This window comes from Trachymyrmex cornetzi, unplaced genomic scaffold (genome assembly GCF_001594075.2).
Source record: "Trachymyrmex cornetzi isolate Tcor2-1 unplaced genomic scaffold, Tcor1.1 scaffold380, whole genome shotgun sequence".
Taxonomy (NCBI): Eukaryota; Metazoa; Arthropoda; class Insecta; order Hymenoptera; family Formicidae; genus Trachymyrmex; species Trachymyrmex cornetzi.
Genome location: NW_017298535.1, coordinates 384,799 through 402,983, shown reverse-complemented (window position 1 = coordinate 402,983; position 18,185 = coordinate 384,799). Strand labels below are relative to the sequence as shown.

Genomic DNA, 18,185 nt, shown 5'->3' with positions numbered 1-18,185 from the left:
ATTATATATATACATATATAAAATAAATATAATATAAAAAATATAAATTATATATACATATGTGTGTGTGTATGTGTGTATATATATAAAAGCACTTGTTCGAAAATCTAACGCGTATACATCGATTCTCATATCGTGACCGTGACGACATCTCGGCGTTCGTCAGTTTATTGTGTTCATCATGGCTTCGACGGGTTAGTAATCGTCGCGAGAGTGCCGCTTAATTTTACGTTTTAATTTATTTACAGCGTGACGAGATGACGAAATGCGTTACAGACGAGAGATCGTTTGTCTCACACTTCGCGAGATTGTGGTCACTTGTCGTACCGGCGTGATTTACTCTCACGTTTCTGTTCGCATTTGTCACTCTGGCTTTGCCCGTCGCCGTTGTTTACATACGTCGCGAATGTTTCAGGATGTGTTCGCGAGTTACTGACGGCTCTTTTCTTGTTTCCAGAATCTCTGGTGTGCGACACCCTCGATCTGAGCGGCCAAGGCCTCAAGAAGCTCAGTCGGTGTCCCTCAGACGCTGATATTAGTACGTTGATCATTGACGACAATGACTTACAACGGCTCGATAATTTGGATTCTTATCACAGAATTACGAAGGTAATAGAATTATTAATGTAATGCACAATTTCTGTCAATTTATATTAACATAGATTAACTTTAATCCTGATTTAACTTACTCTTTATTTTTTTTTCCCAGTTCTACGAATTAGGAAAAGGTAAAGAATAAATTAAATTGAGAAAAGCTCATCTATATTGATAGAAATGGATATTCAAGTCAAAATTATTGTTAGAAGATTATTAGTAAAATTATTAATTTGTTTATGTAATCATAGTTTCGGAGCACAACAATATTTCTTAGTTTTGTGCTCTATCCCTATACTAAGATATATTTTTATCGTTATTTCTTTATTTAAGATATTTTAAAACTAGATTTTATAATAGTAAAAAGATAAATAATATAAAATTACAGCAATAATTTGTAGAATTATAACTTGAAGTTATTTTGTGAATGTGATGTAAAGACAGTTTGTTGTGTTCAAATACATATGCATTCTACAGTTCTATTGCTTTCAGCTTTCAATAATCAGAAATCAATTACTACGGATGTATGGTGTGTCAAAGTTACATAATCTTGTTACCCTTAATTTGGCGAACAATGGTATACTCACAATAGAAGGTATCAAGGATATGATTAATTTGCAGACTCTCTGTTTAGCGGGTAATAATATCAAGGTACGATATACATGTTACATTATGTAAGATTACATGATTGTATAATTATAGCAATGTATTGTAATATTACTATTGTATAATAACAATATGTTATAGTCTATTGAACATTTACATACAAATACCAAATTGGAGCACCTGGATTTGTCTGAAAACAGTATCAGCCATATTTCAGATATATCTTATTTACGAAATTTAAAGGTATTGTTTGTTTGTTTAATTTTTATTTTTATATGAAATTGTTATACGTTAATCATTAAATGCTTTATTAATTCGTTGCTTTATTTGATAGATTGAGTTTATAATCGGTATATGTTTTTCGTATTTTTGTAAGATAAATAACATTTTAGGAACTGTTTTTGCATAATAATCGTATAATAACACTGCGTCAGTGCGAGCGCTACTTGCCCACATCCTTAGAAACATTTACATTAGCGAATAACAATATTACTGACTTGAATGAAATGTCACATTTGGCTAATCTAAAAAATCTGGTCAATTTCTCGATTGCTAACAATCCATGTGTCAGTATAACAGGTAACAGTATGTATCCTTTTTCCAAATCATAATGTGCGTTATTCCACCTAGAAATTAGCAGACCTTTTTCTTGATGTTATTTTTTAATATTAATTATAGTACAAAGAATTTTATTGTTACTGATATGTTATTATAGTATTTAATCTTTTTAATTATCAAGCATTAATTTTTGCCGATTTTAAATATTGCTTCCATGGTTACTAGACATAAGAAAATTAGTTTATATTAATCGTAGCATTGTTACAATAGCATATTATTCTTAACAAATGGTCTATAGTGGGTTTGACTATCGGCCTTTTGTTATTAATTGGTGTATGAGCTTAAAATCAATCGACGGTTATGCGGTCGATCCTATTGAAAGGTGGGTTTTCTTAAAAATACATTTTCTTACATCATTAATCTTTTATGAAAATTAATCCGTTAATATTGTATGAAAATTAATTGAATTTTGACAAGATCGAAACTGATTGGCAATGACTCACTTTACTTAGCTTGAAAGCAGAGTGGCTGTATTCTCAGGGACGAGGTAGACAATTCCGCGTTGGTGAACATGCCTTACTTGCTCAATATCTTGCGTCCGTCTGTCCACTTTCGGGCGAGTCCTTAGAGAACGAGACGGACCGGAAACTTAGACTTATACTGAGCAAAGCTCAACATCACCAACAGCAGTTGAATCAACAGAGCGATACCGGGAGCGTGCACAGCTTGAGTAGCGTGACTATGAGTCCTTCCCCAGCCGCTAGACGTAGACTTAGCCATAACAGGACAAATTCTCCCAGACGACCTAGTGAGTCCAAATAAATCCATGTTTTTGCATAGTGCCATACCAAAAACTCTGGAATGAATTCGTTTTTTTCGAGGATTCTTAGAACTAGGTTTATACTCGTTAGTTGCGACAAGTAGACTAGTAGTAATTTAGATTGTCCAGTCGTCAAGTTCTTCAGTACATACACCCTAGTTATGATCTGTTTTCTCTAGTGCCAATGTTGACATACTATGAAGATAAATACTTACAATCACCAAAATTTTATGAGGCAAAATACTGTGTCTGCCATATTCCTTGCAAAGGTATCCAAGGTCTCATATTGAGGATTTATCATATATTGAATAAAACCACATTTACATATAATAGGAATGTGTAAGAATCTGAGGAAAAAATTTTTTGTGTTAAGACTCGTATTTTTTATAGTACAATTATATATTCAATACAGTAAATTAAATTGAATAAATAAAACTTGTATAATTTATTTTTAATCTTTTTACATAAATTATATATATATATATTAATATTGCATTATTATTAAGTGTATATATAAATATTTTCATATTCTTATATTTTATTTTTCCTATATGTCACTTTTAACAAATCTATTATTTAATTATTTATTGTACGATTGAAACATATAAGAATTAATTGGTCTGGATTCATGCACATGCCTATAGTTCTCTCATGCATAGTACTTTTTAAGCAATTGCTTCCTTAGGCTTATAGTGCAAACGACCGTTGGCCAATGAAGCAGTAAAAATATCAACACGAAGGCGCTATATTTAGAAGATTTAGCATATTAGTATAGGACGATTTGAAAAGATGTTCACATTTCTTTTTTTAAATAGCATTTAATTTCGATTAGTAGACTATGTATATTGTTTGTGCATGTTTTTGCTAGCAGTGCTAGCATCAGAAATTATCCAAACACAAATAAATTTTACAAATATGATAAAATTTCGTTTATTGCACAATAAGCGTTGATTATAGTGTCAAACAATATTTTGTCAGCTCCCTCAAGGAACTCCTTGAAAATGAAATCGCCAGATCGAATGGTATCCAGCTGTCACACTGATGCTATGGTTTCTTCATGTCATGGTTTATTGAGCGGCGATCATGAGTCAAATCTGATGACCCAAAGTTTAGATCCTAATATGCTAACTAGTATGGCATTGAACAACAAAACATTAAACAATAGTTTGCAAGACATGGAAGGTAAGACAGTTATACAATTGATTGAGTTAGATTAAACGGAATTAGATTACGACAAAAGATATTTTGTCCAGAGACATCAAGTCCTCTGCAAGCGGCTACGAAACTAGTACCAGTACCAGAGTCTCTGATGAGTCCAGATTTTCGTCCACCGTCTGGCCTTTCGCGGATTTTACCGAAAACTCCCACATCAAGTAAATTAAGCTCTCCCTGTCAAGTTACAATACCTAGTAAACCATCCATGGACGGCGATGGAAAGGCAATTCCGATCATAAACACTGTAAATCCAATGGCAAAAACAAATCTAAGCTGCATAAAGGCGAACGCGCTCGTGAAAAGTAGTTCCGCGACAAATTGCAGCGTCATGAGACCAAATATAGCGAAACCGATTGTGACATATGCTAATAATAAGTGTCCACACAGTGTGAAGATTAATAATTACGTTCAAAGCAAGACTTTGCCCGCGAAGAGAAGTACGAAGAGTCCTAATTTAGCTAGAAATATACAGCGACCGAAGAGCGCGAATGAGAGACTCAAGAGCAATTTGAACAAAGATGAGAGAGACGGTGATGCTGGAATTCAGAGCAGTGACGAGGATAGTGAAGTCTGTCAAGCGAAATTGGATAGCATTCGTCATAGAGCTATTCAAAGAAGACAAGAAGACAGTAACAAAGGTAAAACATTTAAAATATTAAGTGCAAGTATATTGATAAATATTTCATCTATATTGAATGGATATATATTCTTGCAGATCAAGATCAAACAGAGAAGGCTGCTATCTGTATTCAAAGAATGTGGCGAGGCTACCATACAAGAAACCTTAACAATAAAGCTACTAGTATATTAAAAACGATTGACATGATAAGAACGAATAAATACATCCAGTAAGGGTCATTCCACATAAACTTGCATAGCCATATAAACATATGCATAAAGAAAATTATCCAATCGTAGTTTATGTTTGTCTTTATGACAGAAATGTGATTAGATAATTTTCTATATGTATATGATTATGTGGCTCTGCAAGTTTGTGTGAAATGGCCCTAAGATTTCATTTCTTTCATGCATGATTTATTTACAGAATAAAAAAAAATGTATACGTATAAAATATTTTACAGGAAATTATCGACAGATATGGAAGCCACGAGAACCGCCCTCGAAAGTGAACATAAGTTACAATTATTGCAAATGCAAGCGATTAATGCATTGTGGAAGAAAGTAGTCAGTTTGCAACCGGGCGGCAATCGAGAAAATACTTTCACTGATGCGGACAATACCCTACAACCAAATGCGGATGTAGTAAATAATCTTGCGCAAACGTGCAATCTGCTTCATACCCAGGTAACTTTTAGGAAAGATTTCTGTATTTTGCCAAAGGAAAGTAAAATTTTTTTATTTAAAAATCTTTTTTATTAGGTTCAACAATTGCAAGACTCGATGACCGAGATAAAGCGTTGTATGTCCAGCATGAAGCCAAAACCCGCTCTTGTCGATAATGGCGTCGGCACTCAAACGGAGATATCTGCCGTGCATACGCCAGCAGGTGAAGAAAATACGTTTCCCTATGGACGTCCTAGTAGACCGCAAAGTCTGCCGATACATCAAACGATACACGAGGGAAACGAGAATAAGAGTTTTGCATCGAATTTAGTGGATAGCGTACTGAAGAAAGTGTCGCAGTCTACTGACACGACGGATGACGAGGTCAACACAGATATTTTGAATTCAAATGAAAATCCTGAAGTATTGACTTCAAACGAGAATCCCGAGATGTTCAAGAGTTGCGAAGAGATAATAGAATCCGACCTCAAACAAGCGGTTGAGAACGAGACGGACAACTATGAAAATATAATCGAGAATGCGACAATTGATGGTGAAGTATGCGAGGAAACGCTGTGTAAGGAGCTGCATAATTTGATTGAAACGGAAAATGGAGCAGATGCTTACGAAAACTGTGCGGATAATGCGGTTAATGGGGACGACAAGGAAGTCTGCTAGATTTGACATTGTCGAATCGAATTCCACCATATGCCTTGTGACCTGTGAGTAACGGTACGAAGCGAGAAAAAACGAAAAAAATGCTCACTGTAAATAACAAAAAATAATTCTATTTGTAACAATATTATAAAACGGAATTTAATTTTAATCGTGAACCGTTTTATTACAAAAAAGATACTTCGATCACGAACAACAAGCTGCCACTCTGACCGAACAAAGTATCTATGTAGCTTAAGTAAAACAGATTGATTGATATGAGCAGTACAGTATAAATGATAGCAGCGAAATTATATTATTGAATATACAACGCTTGTGCAACATTTTGTTTAGATTATATATGTATTCTGTGAAAAACATTCGCATTATGTATTTGTGTATATCATAAGGAATCTCAGAAATTTTCCGTCCGACTATTGACGGTAATACATAATATGATCGCATAAAACATACATCATAAATATATCATACAAACATACATACAGCATAAAATATACATCATACAAACATACATACATCATAAAGTTTACCGAACTGGCCATTGGAGAATCGTTCCCGTAAACATTCCACTTAATTTATCTGTTACTTTCTTACCTCAATAGAATATAATTTTATATTATTCCATTCCAGGAAATTATATTTCATATTTTAAGAAAAATTATTTTTTTTTTAATTAAAACACACCAAATATATATTTATTATTATGATTATACTCTCTCTCTCTCTCTCTCTCTCTCTCTCTCTCTCTCTCTCTCTCTCTCTCTCTCTCTCTCTCTCTATCAGTTTCTAGCTCTCTTTCGCGTAAAATTTCGTATTTATTTATTTATTCATTTATATGCAAAGAAACATTACTTTTAATATAAAGTAGATATATTGAAGTATTGAGAAAGAATAGCAAAAAGAAAATATGTTTTGAATCTAGTCAATATAGAATAGCTTTTACATTTAGATACATTGTAGATATTTCAAAGAGAATTGTTACATAGATATTACTCAATGTTATGAAATAAAACAAAACGCGTTCATTTTAACCTATTACATCGTTAAACAGCATGATTGAAAATGTAACTGCATTTTTGAAATTATCGATTCCATTATTATTGATACAAGTATGTGCGATAAATATTCAATTGTTGGTTGAACAATTTCATATTCTGCGATCTACGCACACACGCGAGCTTAATAAATTAATATATATCAGCTCTGCAGCGTATTATTCTATACATATGTAATTGAATCTCCGTATCTTTATTCTCAATCAATTTTTTTCCTGCACCAATGCTGCTTCAAATTTGCGACGTAATCACGCATGCATAAAATTAAAAATATTGTATACAAGATAATTTTAAATCAATTTGAAGTTGGAATAAATAAACGGAGATAGATACGACTGAAATTTTTGCTCATTTTGAGGTATTTTCGAAAATTTATTTTAATAGAAAAAAAATATTTTATCAAAAGGTAGCATGGGCTATTCATGATTTATTTCGTGTTCTCCTAAAATAAGTTGTTTTATCTTTTACACTATATTTTAATATCGAAAATTGATATTCAAATTTACAACTTATTTTAATTTGATTTAATTTTTGCAAATAATTTTTCAAAAGAAAATTTTAGCTTTAGTTCGCGCTATCTTTTGTCAAGATATGTTCTAATAATTTTGGCGATATTAAGAATTGAATTGTTGATATTGAAATACTATCTCTAATAAAAATGATAAAAAAGTACTCGATAAAACTTCCATGCACAAAGTACGGTATAGATTTTTAAATATAATTATTCCATTCATTTTTTTTTATATTAAAAATTTTATTGATAAATCTTAAATTTTCAAATATATTTGAAGTTAATATTCTTAGAGTATTTGTTACAAAAATTTTGTTTTACAAATGTATGATAAGGTAGAAAAATGTGCTTAGCTTAAATTTATATTTTTGTGATTTTTCGATACACATGTATGACACCAAGATAATTTCTTAATTCTTAAAACGGGTTGAATAGATATACTCGTGAAATAAGAATATAGAAATATAATTGCAATATATTGTATTTATTTAATATTCCCTAATTCATATAAATTATACACAAAGTAGTATAGTCTCTTACGATTACGCGTTATTTACACATTGCATTTTAAATTTATAGCTAATTATTTTAAAAAAATATATACACAGCCAGAGTTAAACATATATTATTGCCTGAATATTAAACATTTGAGGTATTTTTTTTACTTAGTTTTATTGCGCTTTTGATAGAAATATATTTAAAAAGGTATATATAAATACAGATAATTAATATCTTCGTACATTTATCGTTAATAATAAGTACTATGACACATTGTACATTATTATGACACATTGAATATTGATTTCAACATTGATTAGAATAATTGACTGAAATTGACAATGAGTTATTTAAAAAGGAAAAAATGTGATACATGTGGCTCTTGTATTAATAAGAGATCGAATTTTTTTGATCTTGTATTGACCCTTATGAATTTCAAGAAATAGTAAATTGATTCAATTATTTACAATAAATCGATGTTGATGCAATTTAATATCTAAAAATAAAAACGTACAAAATTTTATCATTTTATTACATATATATATGAAATATCAAAATCATAAAAGCATATTTAATGAAACATTCTTTGATACGTGGTTTTTTCTAATTTCAAATAAACCTTTCCCATTTCTTTTACTTTTTTTATTTCCTTTGAGATAATCGTATCAGGACACAGATCCGACGCCTGATGCAAATCTTTTAATGCTAATTCATATTCGTTCAAAGAAGTATAAGCTTGTGCTCTTCGAAATAATGCTTTACTATTTGTGTTATCCGTTTCCAGAACCTAAATTAAATATGTGTATTAAGGCATAAATACATTACTTCTGATTTTTTCACGGAATATTTACTTACCTCATTACAAAGATCTATGACTTTACGATACTCTTTCTGCTTTAATCGTACAGCAGCTAAATTAAGTAACAAAGTTAATCTAAGATCCACCAGTGAGGCATAAAATGTATCTGACATGTTTTTCTGTTTGTTCATCCAGTTGTAATATCGTAATGCTTTCCTATACTTTCTATTAGCATCCACATAATTTTGCTTTGCGAAATAACTATTTCCAGAATCTTTTATCTTCCTTATTATATCTTCCATAAATTTGTGCTAAAAACGTAAACATATTCAAATTAAGGTATAATTTAGTATATCAGTACATAAGTAATAATTTTCAGAAATGATATATATATGAATGATAATTTACAGTGAGTTTGTTAACATGTTTAGAATAATCCCAATCTTCTGGCCATGGCGTATAAACATCTTCAGACCCATCATTCTCCTCTAATCCCCAAGTTTCACCTTTTTTCAACTCTCCACAGTCAACTATACTTATTTTCTAAAAACAAATCAATCATGAAGCTAACTGTTACAGGTCTAGGAAGTTATTAGCTTTGTAATTTAAAGGACAGTCTTACATCAACTGGAATGTCGTTTTCAGTTGGTACTTTGCAGAGCTCTAATACTGCACCCATGCCTTTTATAATCCTTCCAAATACTACGTGAGTGTTGTCCAGGTGCGTGGACGCTTGAACGGTAATGATAAATTGAGAACTGTTAGTGTTTGGCTTCCCCTCGTTCACCATGCTAAGTAGTCCGGAGAAGTTGTGCTTCAATTTAAAGTTCTCGTCGTCAAAGTAAGGACCGTAAATACTTTCCCCACTAGTTCCATCAAAATTAACAATATCACCACCCTGGATCATGAACTGTGAAATAACTGCAGCAATATAATATTACATATGACTGTGTGTATAAATGTGTATGTCTTAAAAAATCAATTTCTATTCCATTCTTAAAAGAAACAAAAAGAATAAATGATCCATATTTCCAAAGCATCTGTTCTTTATCGTTGCACTAGACACACACACACACACACACACACACATTGCATTAAAATTTTTTATCTCATTTTTACTAAATTTCGAAAAAATATATCCATTTGATTTTAAGTACAATTAGTGTAAATAAAGAATAGATCTCTAAACTGTGATGACTTAAACAAAATTGTACATGTATAGCTATGGGCCGATTCACGCTCATAAAGCTCTTGGAATTATCCTTAGGTTTGTTCGTGTCGCATACTCTTATCATAGTTTTTACTTACTTCAATGCGTTTATTGGAGTGAGTAGGAACTGTGGTAGGTGCATATTGGAGCATGCGACGCGAACAAGCCTCTTATTGATTATCAAATATTACGTAGGTTCTACAGTAAATCAATAATCAGAAATCCTAAGTGGTCCTAAGTTTAATCCGTGAAATTGGCCAATAGCCAATTTAGACGACTAAGGTTAAGACTTTCAACTCATTGTAGAACCACATTTTAAGCAAGACAAATGAAACAGCCTATGATAGTCAATTGTCAAATCAAACTTTAACTCTATTTACCCTTTAAAAAAAAGAAATAAATGATTTATATTTCCAAAATCCTTGGCTGAGGTGATAAATATGTATATACGACAGATGAATGTCATAATAAATTAAACTTTGGATGCTTAATTCTATTTATTATGTGTTTCTACTAATATAAATTAACTTTAATCTTGGTTCAATTTGCTCCTCATTTTTTTCTAATTCTTAGAACTAGAAAGTTAGTTGAACCAAGATTAAAATTAAATTAGTAGAAATGGACATTAGTGACACAATTCGATACAAACATCAGTTCACTTTCTCGACATCCAATAAGCAACAAAGATAGAACACACTGTGTTGATTTGTATTATCGATGAATAATCATTTCAAATGGAAAATATTTCTATTTATATTCTCATCAGCAAAATAATTCTAATTCTATCCAGCTTCAACAAGATAAATAAGACATATAAGTATTTAAGATGGCAAGGTTTAGAAATATTTTTATAGGCCTTAGAATTATGACAAGGAATAAAGTTGTAGGAAATTGAACACTCGTGATGACGGTAATGCGCACCTTTGTGAAAGGTAGTTCCCTTGTAATGTAGTTTTGGAGCCTTCAACCCGGCACCTTTCTCGCCGGTGCACAGAACACGAAAATTCTCCGCAGTTCGTGGCACGACATTCTTGAACAGTTCTATGACAATTCTTCCCACTGGAAAACAATAAGACTGTTAGCCGGTGTTTGCATTGCGCATAACTTAGTATAACCTCGCTATTCATACCTTTTTCGGAGCCGATCGCCACATCTAGAAAAACTACGGGGTTGTCCTCATTACTGAGCGAACTGCTCCTATTCTCTTCCGAAGGTTGTTTCATATTATTTCCTTCTCGGTACGATCACCGCGGTGAGATTCTTATCCCGCGAACTTGACGTACACGATGTCGCAGCCGGTCGTAGTGTGAACGCAATGTTACTCGCACTTGTCGATTGTTGTGTTGTCTTTCTTTCTGGGGAATCCTGGGTTGCTTGATACATACCTGCTCTCGAACAATAGGCTAACGAGTTAATCATTGAAGATAATATCTTAATATGGAAACTTAACCGCAACAATTCGACTGATTTGTGAAAGATTTTTTAATAGCAAAAATAAATTCCATGAAAATTTCATGAGATTGAATTATGTAAAATGATTCATCACTTTTATTCACATACATTTTTTTATTTATAAACGCTCGATGAACAAAAACGAAATTCTTATTTCCAGAATTTTTTGTATAATAAAAATTCTTATAGGAAAATTAGATTGTTTAATTTTTATAATTAAAGTTATACCACATACAAGAGTAGAACCTGGATCGGATAAATTTAAATAACGGATAAATCCAAAGCAGAGTAAAAACACTTTCTAAGACCGCGGTCCGATACACGCTACACGCTTAAAAATCATTTCATCCTTGTTGTTTGTTAAATGTTAAACGAAGACAAACAATGCTCATGAGCGTTGTCAGCATGATTCGGACCACGGCCTAAGAAAACAGTTAATATCCCAGCAAACGAGAATGGATTGAAATGGATTTTTTAAAATGGATTCAGATTTTCTCAGAAATACGGATTCATGAATGTTAAAATGAATCCTTTTCAATCTTGAATGAATTTTTATTTATTTATAGGAATGGCATGGAGTATATTTCTATCTTTTCAATCTAAAAATAATATTATATTATAGTATTTTGTGTGTATCGTGAATACTGCTTAATTTAAAATTCTAAATAGGAAATGCAGTTTTTTTCAATCCAATTGAATAAAAAAAAGTTTTTTTTAAATTAGAATTTTTAATTAAGCAGTATATAAAAGCAACATAAAAAGAACTACGTAAATATGTACAATAAATATTACATATGTAAATTCCTTATCCTTAATTAATAAATTAATTGCTTTTATGTTTATTTTATATTAATACTTATTTTATATTAATATTTTATATTAATTTTCTTTATTATATAGCTAGCGTATATTTTTTGTATAAAAGTTTTAAAATAATAACTATAAAATTTTATTTAATTATACTCTTTCTACTCTAATTTATTTAAACTTTTACATGTATAAAAATGTTTTTATATGGAATCCAATTTATTTTTATGGATTTATAAAATACGGATGGATTGAAAATTTCCAATCCATTTCAATCTGTTTTCGTTTGCTGGGTAAAGTTTTCTAATTTGAACTTAAAAGTTCGTTTATTTCCATAAACTTCAAGTGGACTGAAATCGTTTTGTAACATATGTACGATGTTTAACAACAAGTCATGTTTTAATTTATTTTATGCTATTCTTTTTTATTTAAATCGACAAGATTGTCGTTATACTTGTTTCCAACATCATCACGAAAAATATAAATATAAAATATTCCATGTAAATTTTTGATTCCGTATAAATATTTTTGATACTATATTGCTTTGCTATTCTCAATAAATAAACTGTAGAAAAATCACTTACCTACAACAAGGCGTAATTTTAATTACATTTGAAGTGAATATATAATTATATATATATAAATGTATACACACGTGAAATGTTTATTTTATTTTTATTTTAAATATTACTATTTGAATATTAATAAAAAATTATTTGTAACTTCAAAAAAGAAAGATCAGGTCCCACCGAGATTTGAACTCGGATCGCTGGATTCAGAGTCCAGAGTGCTAACCATTACACCATGGGACCTCTTGCGAAGCACTGTATTAGATAGCTTATATTAACCAATTTGGTGAAGACTCGACCTCGTTCAATGTCAATAAAAATTCAAACCTTAGTTAGCGGATACACGAAACATAGTTAGCGGAAATTCGAATCCCAGTTAACGCAGATCCAAGCTCCAATTAGCGAAGACTTAAGACGATTCTAAATTCGTCTGTATTACCACCGAGGAGATATATTCTCGTCGGTGATATTATACCGACTAAACGCAATAATTTTTGTATAACAATTACTTTTTTCTCTTTCACAGATTTAAAAATCCTTTTCTAGGATTAAAGTATATGAAATAAATATATATAAATTTCTAAAAGTTTTAAAACATTTTAAAACTTTTTAAAATAACCTAACAGACACACATTCAGTCATCTTTTTAAAACCATCTAACAGATACTTTAAAATTTTTTGACATGTTTTATAAAACTACCAGAAGACATCTAATGTCCAGAAAACATTCATATATTAACATTACTAATGAATTAATTTTAAGTTATTCTAATAACATGAAAAATTTAAGTTCTAATTCCAATATGTGTATAAAAGATCGAGTTAAGAATTTTTAGAATTGTTTAATAAATTGGTATATCAGTTATAATTTAATATATTTGTACATAACTTTGGTAACAATATGATATATATTTATCAATAATTTTAAATGATCAATTCTAACAATTTTCCTAATATTCAAGAATTTTACAAAATTCAAAGAACTACGATTTTTGTAACATAAGGAGGGGGAAAAATATAAAGTTCTAAATATTCCTTCGTTTTATCGTTGTAATGAGTATAACAATGAAATTTCTCACAGAATAACATGTACTCGCATATCGCTTTATATAATAAATTTTAATACACATATGTAATATTTATTATTTTTATTTATATTTTCAGAATTCTTCCTCAATAAGAATTCTCGCTATATATATTTTATGTATATATAAATTATAATATCTATATAAACAAGCCAGATATTAATATACTTATTATATTTAGTAAGTAGTCAATCTCTAGAAGCTTTTTCTAACACTAGAAATGTATTATATTCTATTAGAAAACTTTTATTTATCATTTATTTTTTCGAAATAATAACGAATCGTATATTTTATCTCTTTACGTGATTCATTTTGACTTGTTAGTTTTTCATAAATTGCGATTTGACATGCGCTCTGCACATTTACCTTCTTCAGTGATTTGCATTCAAATGAATAACGCTTAAAATGAATAAAATCATTAATTTAAAGCATTGTTCGTATTATTATTTTGAGCAATAAAAATGTACATTTGCTTTTTCCCGTAGTCTATATGTAACATCACATAAAATAGCGTTTGTAGGTCCTCCATTTATGAGTATATGCAAAAAACGAGCTAATTCTTTTCGTCGTTTTTTTAAGTCGTACTAATCCGTTTCACACAGTAAATTTGGCAAATCATTTTAAAGTTCTCATTTTTGTTCTATATAGATACGATTGACAGATATTACGATCTACACGATGCTCTCCCTTAAGAGAGAAAGTCGATTATATATTATACAAATATGACCCCACATAGAAATGCTTGTTTGTTCTAAAGCCAAGTTGATAAAGAAAAAAAGGTGCAGATTTTATGATTTTTAATAGAAAAAAAGTAAACGCTCCTGTGCGCTTCCGGACAGTAATCTCCATCCTCGTTTGATGTTTAAATATTGAATGATGGCACGTACACAAATTAAAACACCTGAAGAAATAAATTGCATCAAAATTTATCTTCTTAATAATTGCCTTCGTCTAAAACATCTTTCGTTTGTAAGTTTAATTATCTTTCTTAAACGTTATACAAACCAAATGCCATTATCAACCACCAAAGCCATGAATTCTCTCGCGAAGCAAGGTCGGTAGAGTGTTTAACAATGAGTGTCCACTTTGTAAGAGACAATCCAAAGCCAGCTAGTGCACCGTAACGAGAAGCAATAGTGTGACAGAAACACATCAGTAACAAAAATCCGATCCAGTTGAATAAAAATGCGACTGTAAAGATAAATTAGTGTAAATTGTTATTATGGATGATATTAGATTTTGTAAAATATAAAGACATATTTTCTTATTAAATTCTTATCGATTTAAACTTTAACTCAAAATATAAAAATATCTCACCAAGAAACGCTGTGAAGAACATAAAATCTGTACCAAGTAGCCCACTTTCTGGATCTCCTTCCGCAGCTTCAGTATCTATTGCCAATATTGTTAAAGGCTGTTGTGGTGGTCTAATATTTCCTGGCTGTAAAAAGAGATTTAGAGCTCCTTAGAAACAGAATATTTCGAAATATAGACACATATATTAAAATTTTCTCTTGAATACGGTTGTATACCATGTGTATTTGAGGTTGTGGCTCTCCCTGTAGAGTCTTTTCACGCTGAACCTCTTCATAACTGGGTAATTTTGTAGCTACTTCATAAGGTGGTGGTGCGGAGAAATCTAGTTTTGGAGGTGGAATCTCTTCCCCATCAGACTAAATATTAACAAATTTTACTCAGTTAATAGTTATTTAAATCATATAAAATTGTACATATTTTATGTATTATGTAATATTGCGTAATTTATATGCATTTATGTTAAATATTACATTATATAAATCAAAGACTACATAAATTATATAAAATTGATATAATAATATAATTTATGTAACATTATGTAATATTGGGCTTGTCTTTTATTTGTTCTAAAACCACATTAAAACTTTCTATCTATTCCATTTTTAATATATATCGATAGCGTTGGATGGTTTTCTTTATTTTGTACATTGGACTTTGTACACTTACAATTGTGATACTAATTTTTACTTCTTTTGACATCAAATTTTGACAATGTCAATTTTTAATTAGCGTTTTAATTTTCTTATTTTCTCAGTTATTGTTTTTATATCTATTTTTAATTATACTTATGTTAAACAAATGATGGAGACTTTTTATGTTTTTTGACTCTTATATTAGCCTTTTATATCACATAGTTGTATTTTGAATATTAAGAGTCCTGATAATTTAAGTTTTTCTATTTTTAAAATAATTAATATACTGTAAATCAATTCAGTTACAATGAACAAGCTTATTATGTTATATTACAATATATTACCATTCGGTTTATCGTTGTAGAGTGTGCAGCAGCAGTGGATGCTCCAGAATGTCCAAGCATGTCGACTTGCATAAATGGCATTGCTACAGTAACTGTAGGAATTTCGTTTTGACTTGATGTTTCGCCACCAGTATCTGTACCTGCTTGAGGTGGCTGTAAAACAATACAAAACAAATGTCAGTAAATCCATATACTTCACAAAGTATTGGATGCTTTCCGTTTAGTGACTCAAGATACGAACATTATATCTTTCATGACATTCAAGTGAGTAACAAATATAGAATGACACTTGTATCACTTTTCATACAAAAAAAAATGGTAAAGCATTATTATCCTCTGAACGTTGTGCCTTAGGCAAGATTAACTAACAAAAATTTTTGTAATCAAAATGTACATATTGATTGTTTTCAATTTTCACTCAAATAATACTAAGTATAGTTATGACTTATCTTATATTGAGAAATAGTGATCACTTGTTTACTTTAGTAATAAAGTTACTGCACAATAGCACAAGATTATAATCTCCTCTTTTTAATGTGATTTAATAAGATTCAGTAAAACACGCAGTCTCGAACTTGTGTAAATTGTAGATAAAAATTAAGTTGAATCTTACTTGTCAGAATGAAAAGGAACATCCATTCAACTGAGTAATGATTTCATAAATAAGAATTATCTGAGTTTTAACGTAAATGAAAAGCAACTATTATATACATGTTTTTCTAGATTATAGATAACAGTAGTTTAGTTTCCATCGAAATCGTCAATCGGTTTCACTTTGGTACAGTATGTTTCCGTTAGAAGTAGAGACCTTGTGGATCGAAGCGACAGTGAAATTAGCATAGTCAGAATCATTTCTATTGACTTAAAATTTAGTTCTACGCTGCATTAGACTTGAATTAATGCTTCGGTGAAAATTGGATCATTGACGTGATATTTTTGCGCATAAGAATGATGAAAACAACGCAAGAGACGAGCGTATGACAGGACAAACACAAAGCCGACTACGATCGCGCGAGAAAACACGTTGACGATCACAGACTTGTCAACGTGACAATAAAAAGTATTTTGTGCGAACAGAAAAGATCATGTCCGAGAGGTGCTCTTAATGAACGCGAAACCACAGCAATTTGCAGCCTCGTCATGGGGTAGACGTACCGTATTATGACGGGCGTTACTGTCCATTTCTGATCAGATTTGCACGGCGCAGTTACGAGACTATAAATCGCGAAAACTTTTCCTGAGAGGACGGGTACGCGTTTGCAGGACGCAAAACGCCCTTGCTCGAGCCCGAGACAGCAGGTAAAAAGCGCTCGCAATCGATGCCTTGACAGCTGGTATTGCTAATAAGTCGTAATCGACGTGACGGCTGGCGATCGTCCTGGAGTTTAAAATACAATTTAGTTAATTGTTTAAAAGAAAAATTGCAGTGCATTGAATGCGATACATTGAAAAATTGCCACAACATTAAATATAAAATAATGATGCGTTTCATTAGATTTCGAGTTCGAATCAATAATTCCAAAAAGATATTGCCGAAAATGGTTTATAACAGCAAAACTATGGCGATGCACACTAAAGTACAATAGTTATGTAAAATAATTATAATATGTGTTATAATGTATGTATGTGTGTATGTATGTATGTGTGTATGTATGTGTGTATGTATTATTATACGTTTTATAATTACGAAACTTATCAATTTTTTTCCCTTTCCTTATTTGTATCATTCGTGATTACAATTAATTGATTCTCTCTCTCTCTCTCTCTCTCTCTCTCTATATATATATATCTTTTAATAATAATAATATTAATAATATTAATATATCATTTCATATTATTTTATTTACGATTCTTCAGGAGATACATTAATACTCATCATTACTTCACACACACACACACACAGAGTTATTTGTACATCACTTTAAATTCAGAGTGTGAGCGTATTTCAATCCAAAGGAGTTTATTAAAAAGGGGATTTCTGTTAAAAAAATATAAGTAAAAGGAATAGTGTTTTTTTATATTATGATCTCTTGGATACGATAAAGGCTGTGTTCCATTAAACGCTCACACGCTTGTGGAATTATTTCATCCTTGTTTATTACAAGGTATGTCAAACAAGGAAAAACGATGCTCGTGATCGTTGCGAGCGTCAAG

General features: G+C 30.8%; 3 protein-coding genes and 1 non-coding gene across 5 annotated transcripts; 1 reads left to right on the top strand and 3 right to left on the bottom strand.

The window, feature by feature from the left end:
- The first annotated feature begins 181 nt into the window (after positions 1-181).
- On the top strand, positions 182-6,345 carry Cep97 (centrosomal protein 97kDa). Its single transcript, XM_018511584.1, has 12 exons — positions 182-194; positions 458-609; positions 1,087-1,245; positions 1,342-1,443; positions 1,593-1,789; positions 2,057-2,140; positions 2,271-2,566; positions 3,557-3,760; positions 3,832-4,431; positions 4,509-4,641; positions 4,876-5,098; positions 5,174-6,345. Exons 1-12 carry the CDS (start codon positions 182-184, stop codon positions 5,753-5,755), a joined length of 2,745 nt encoding a protein of 914 aa, XP_018367086.1. The 3' UTR covers positions 5,756-6,345.
- A 1,854-nt stretch (positions 6,346-8,199) lies between these two features.
- Cyp40 (Cyclophilin 40) lies at positions 8,200-11,139 on the bottom strand. Its single transcript, XM_018511586.1, has 7 exons — positions 10,955-11,139; positions 10,747-10,884; positions 9,238-9,536; positions 9,024-9,158; positions 8,672-8,926; positions 8,454-8,603; positions 8,200-8,312 (listed from the first exon to the last, which is right to left on the bottom strand). The coding sequence occupies exons 1-7, from the start codon at positions 11,046-11,048 to the stop codon at positions 8,280-8,282; spliced, it is 1,104 nt and encodes a 367-aa protein (XP_018367088.1). The 5' UTR covers positions 11,049-11,139; the 3' UTR covers positions 8,200-8,279.
- A 1,685-nt stretch (positions 11,140-12,824) lies between these two features.
- On the bottom strand, positions 12,825-12,896 carry TRNAQ-CUG (transfer RNA glutamine (anticodon CUG)). The gene has a single exon. It is a non-coding gene; the product is annotated as a tRNA-Gln (tRNA).
- Positions 12,897-13,987: 1,091 nt separating this feature from the next.
- On the bottom strand, positions 13,988-17,213 carry Ndfip (Nedd4 family interacting protein). 2 transcript variants are annotated; one of them, XM_018511552.1, is made up of 6 exons: positions 17,187-17,213; positions 16,032-16,184; positions 15,271-15,411; positions 15,056-15,179; positions 14,744-14,929; positions 13,988-14,639 (listed from the first exon to the last, which is right to left on the bottom strand). In XM_018511552.1, exons 1-6 carry the CDS (start codon positions 17,211-17,213, stop codon positions 14,536-14,538), a joined length of 735 nt encoding a protein of 244 aa, XP_018367054.1. In that variant the 3' UTR covers positions 13,988-14,535. The 2 variants fall into 2 exon arrangements, with proteins under 2 accessions (XP_018367054.1, XP_018367055.1); XM_018511553.1 differs by lacking the exon at positions 17,187-17,213 and adding an exon at positions 16,743-17,024 and having other exon boundaries at positions 14,536-14,639.
- Between the last annotated feature and the right edge of the window lie 972 nt (positions 17,214-18,185).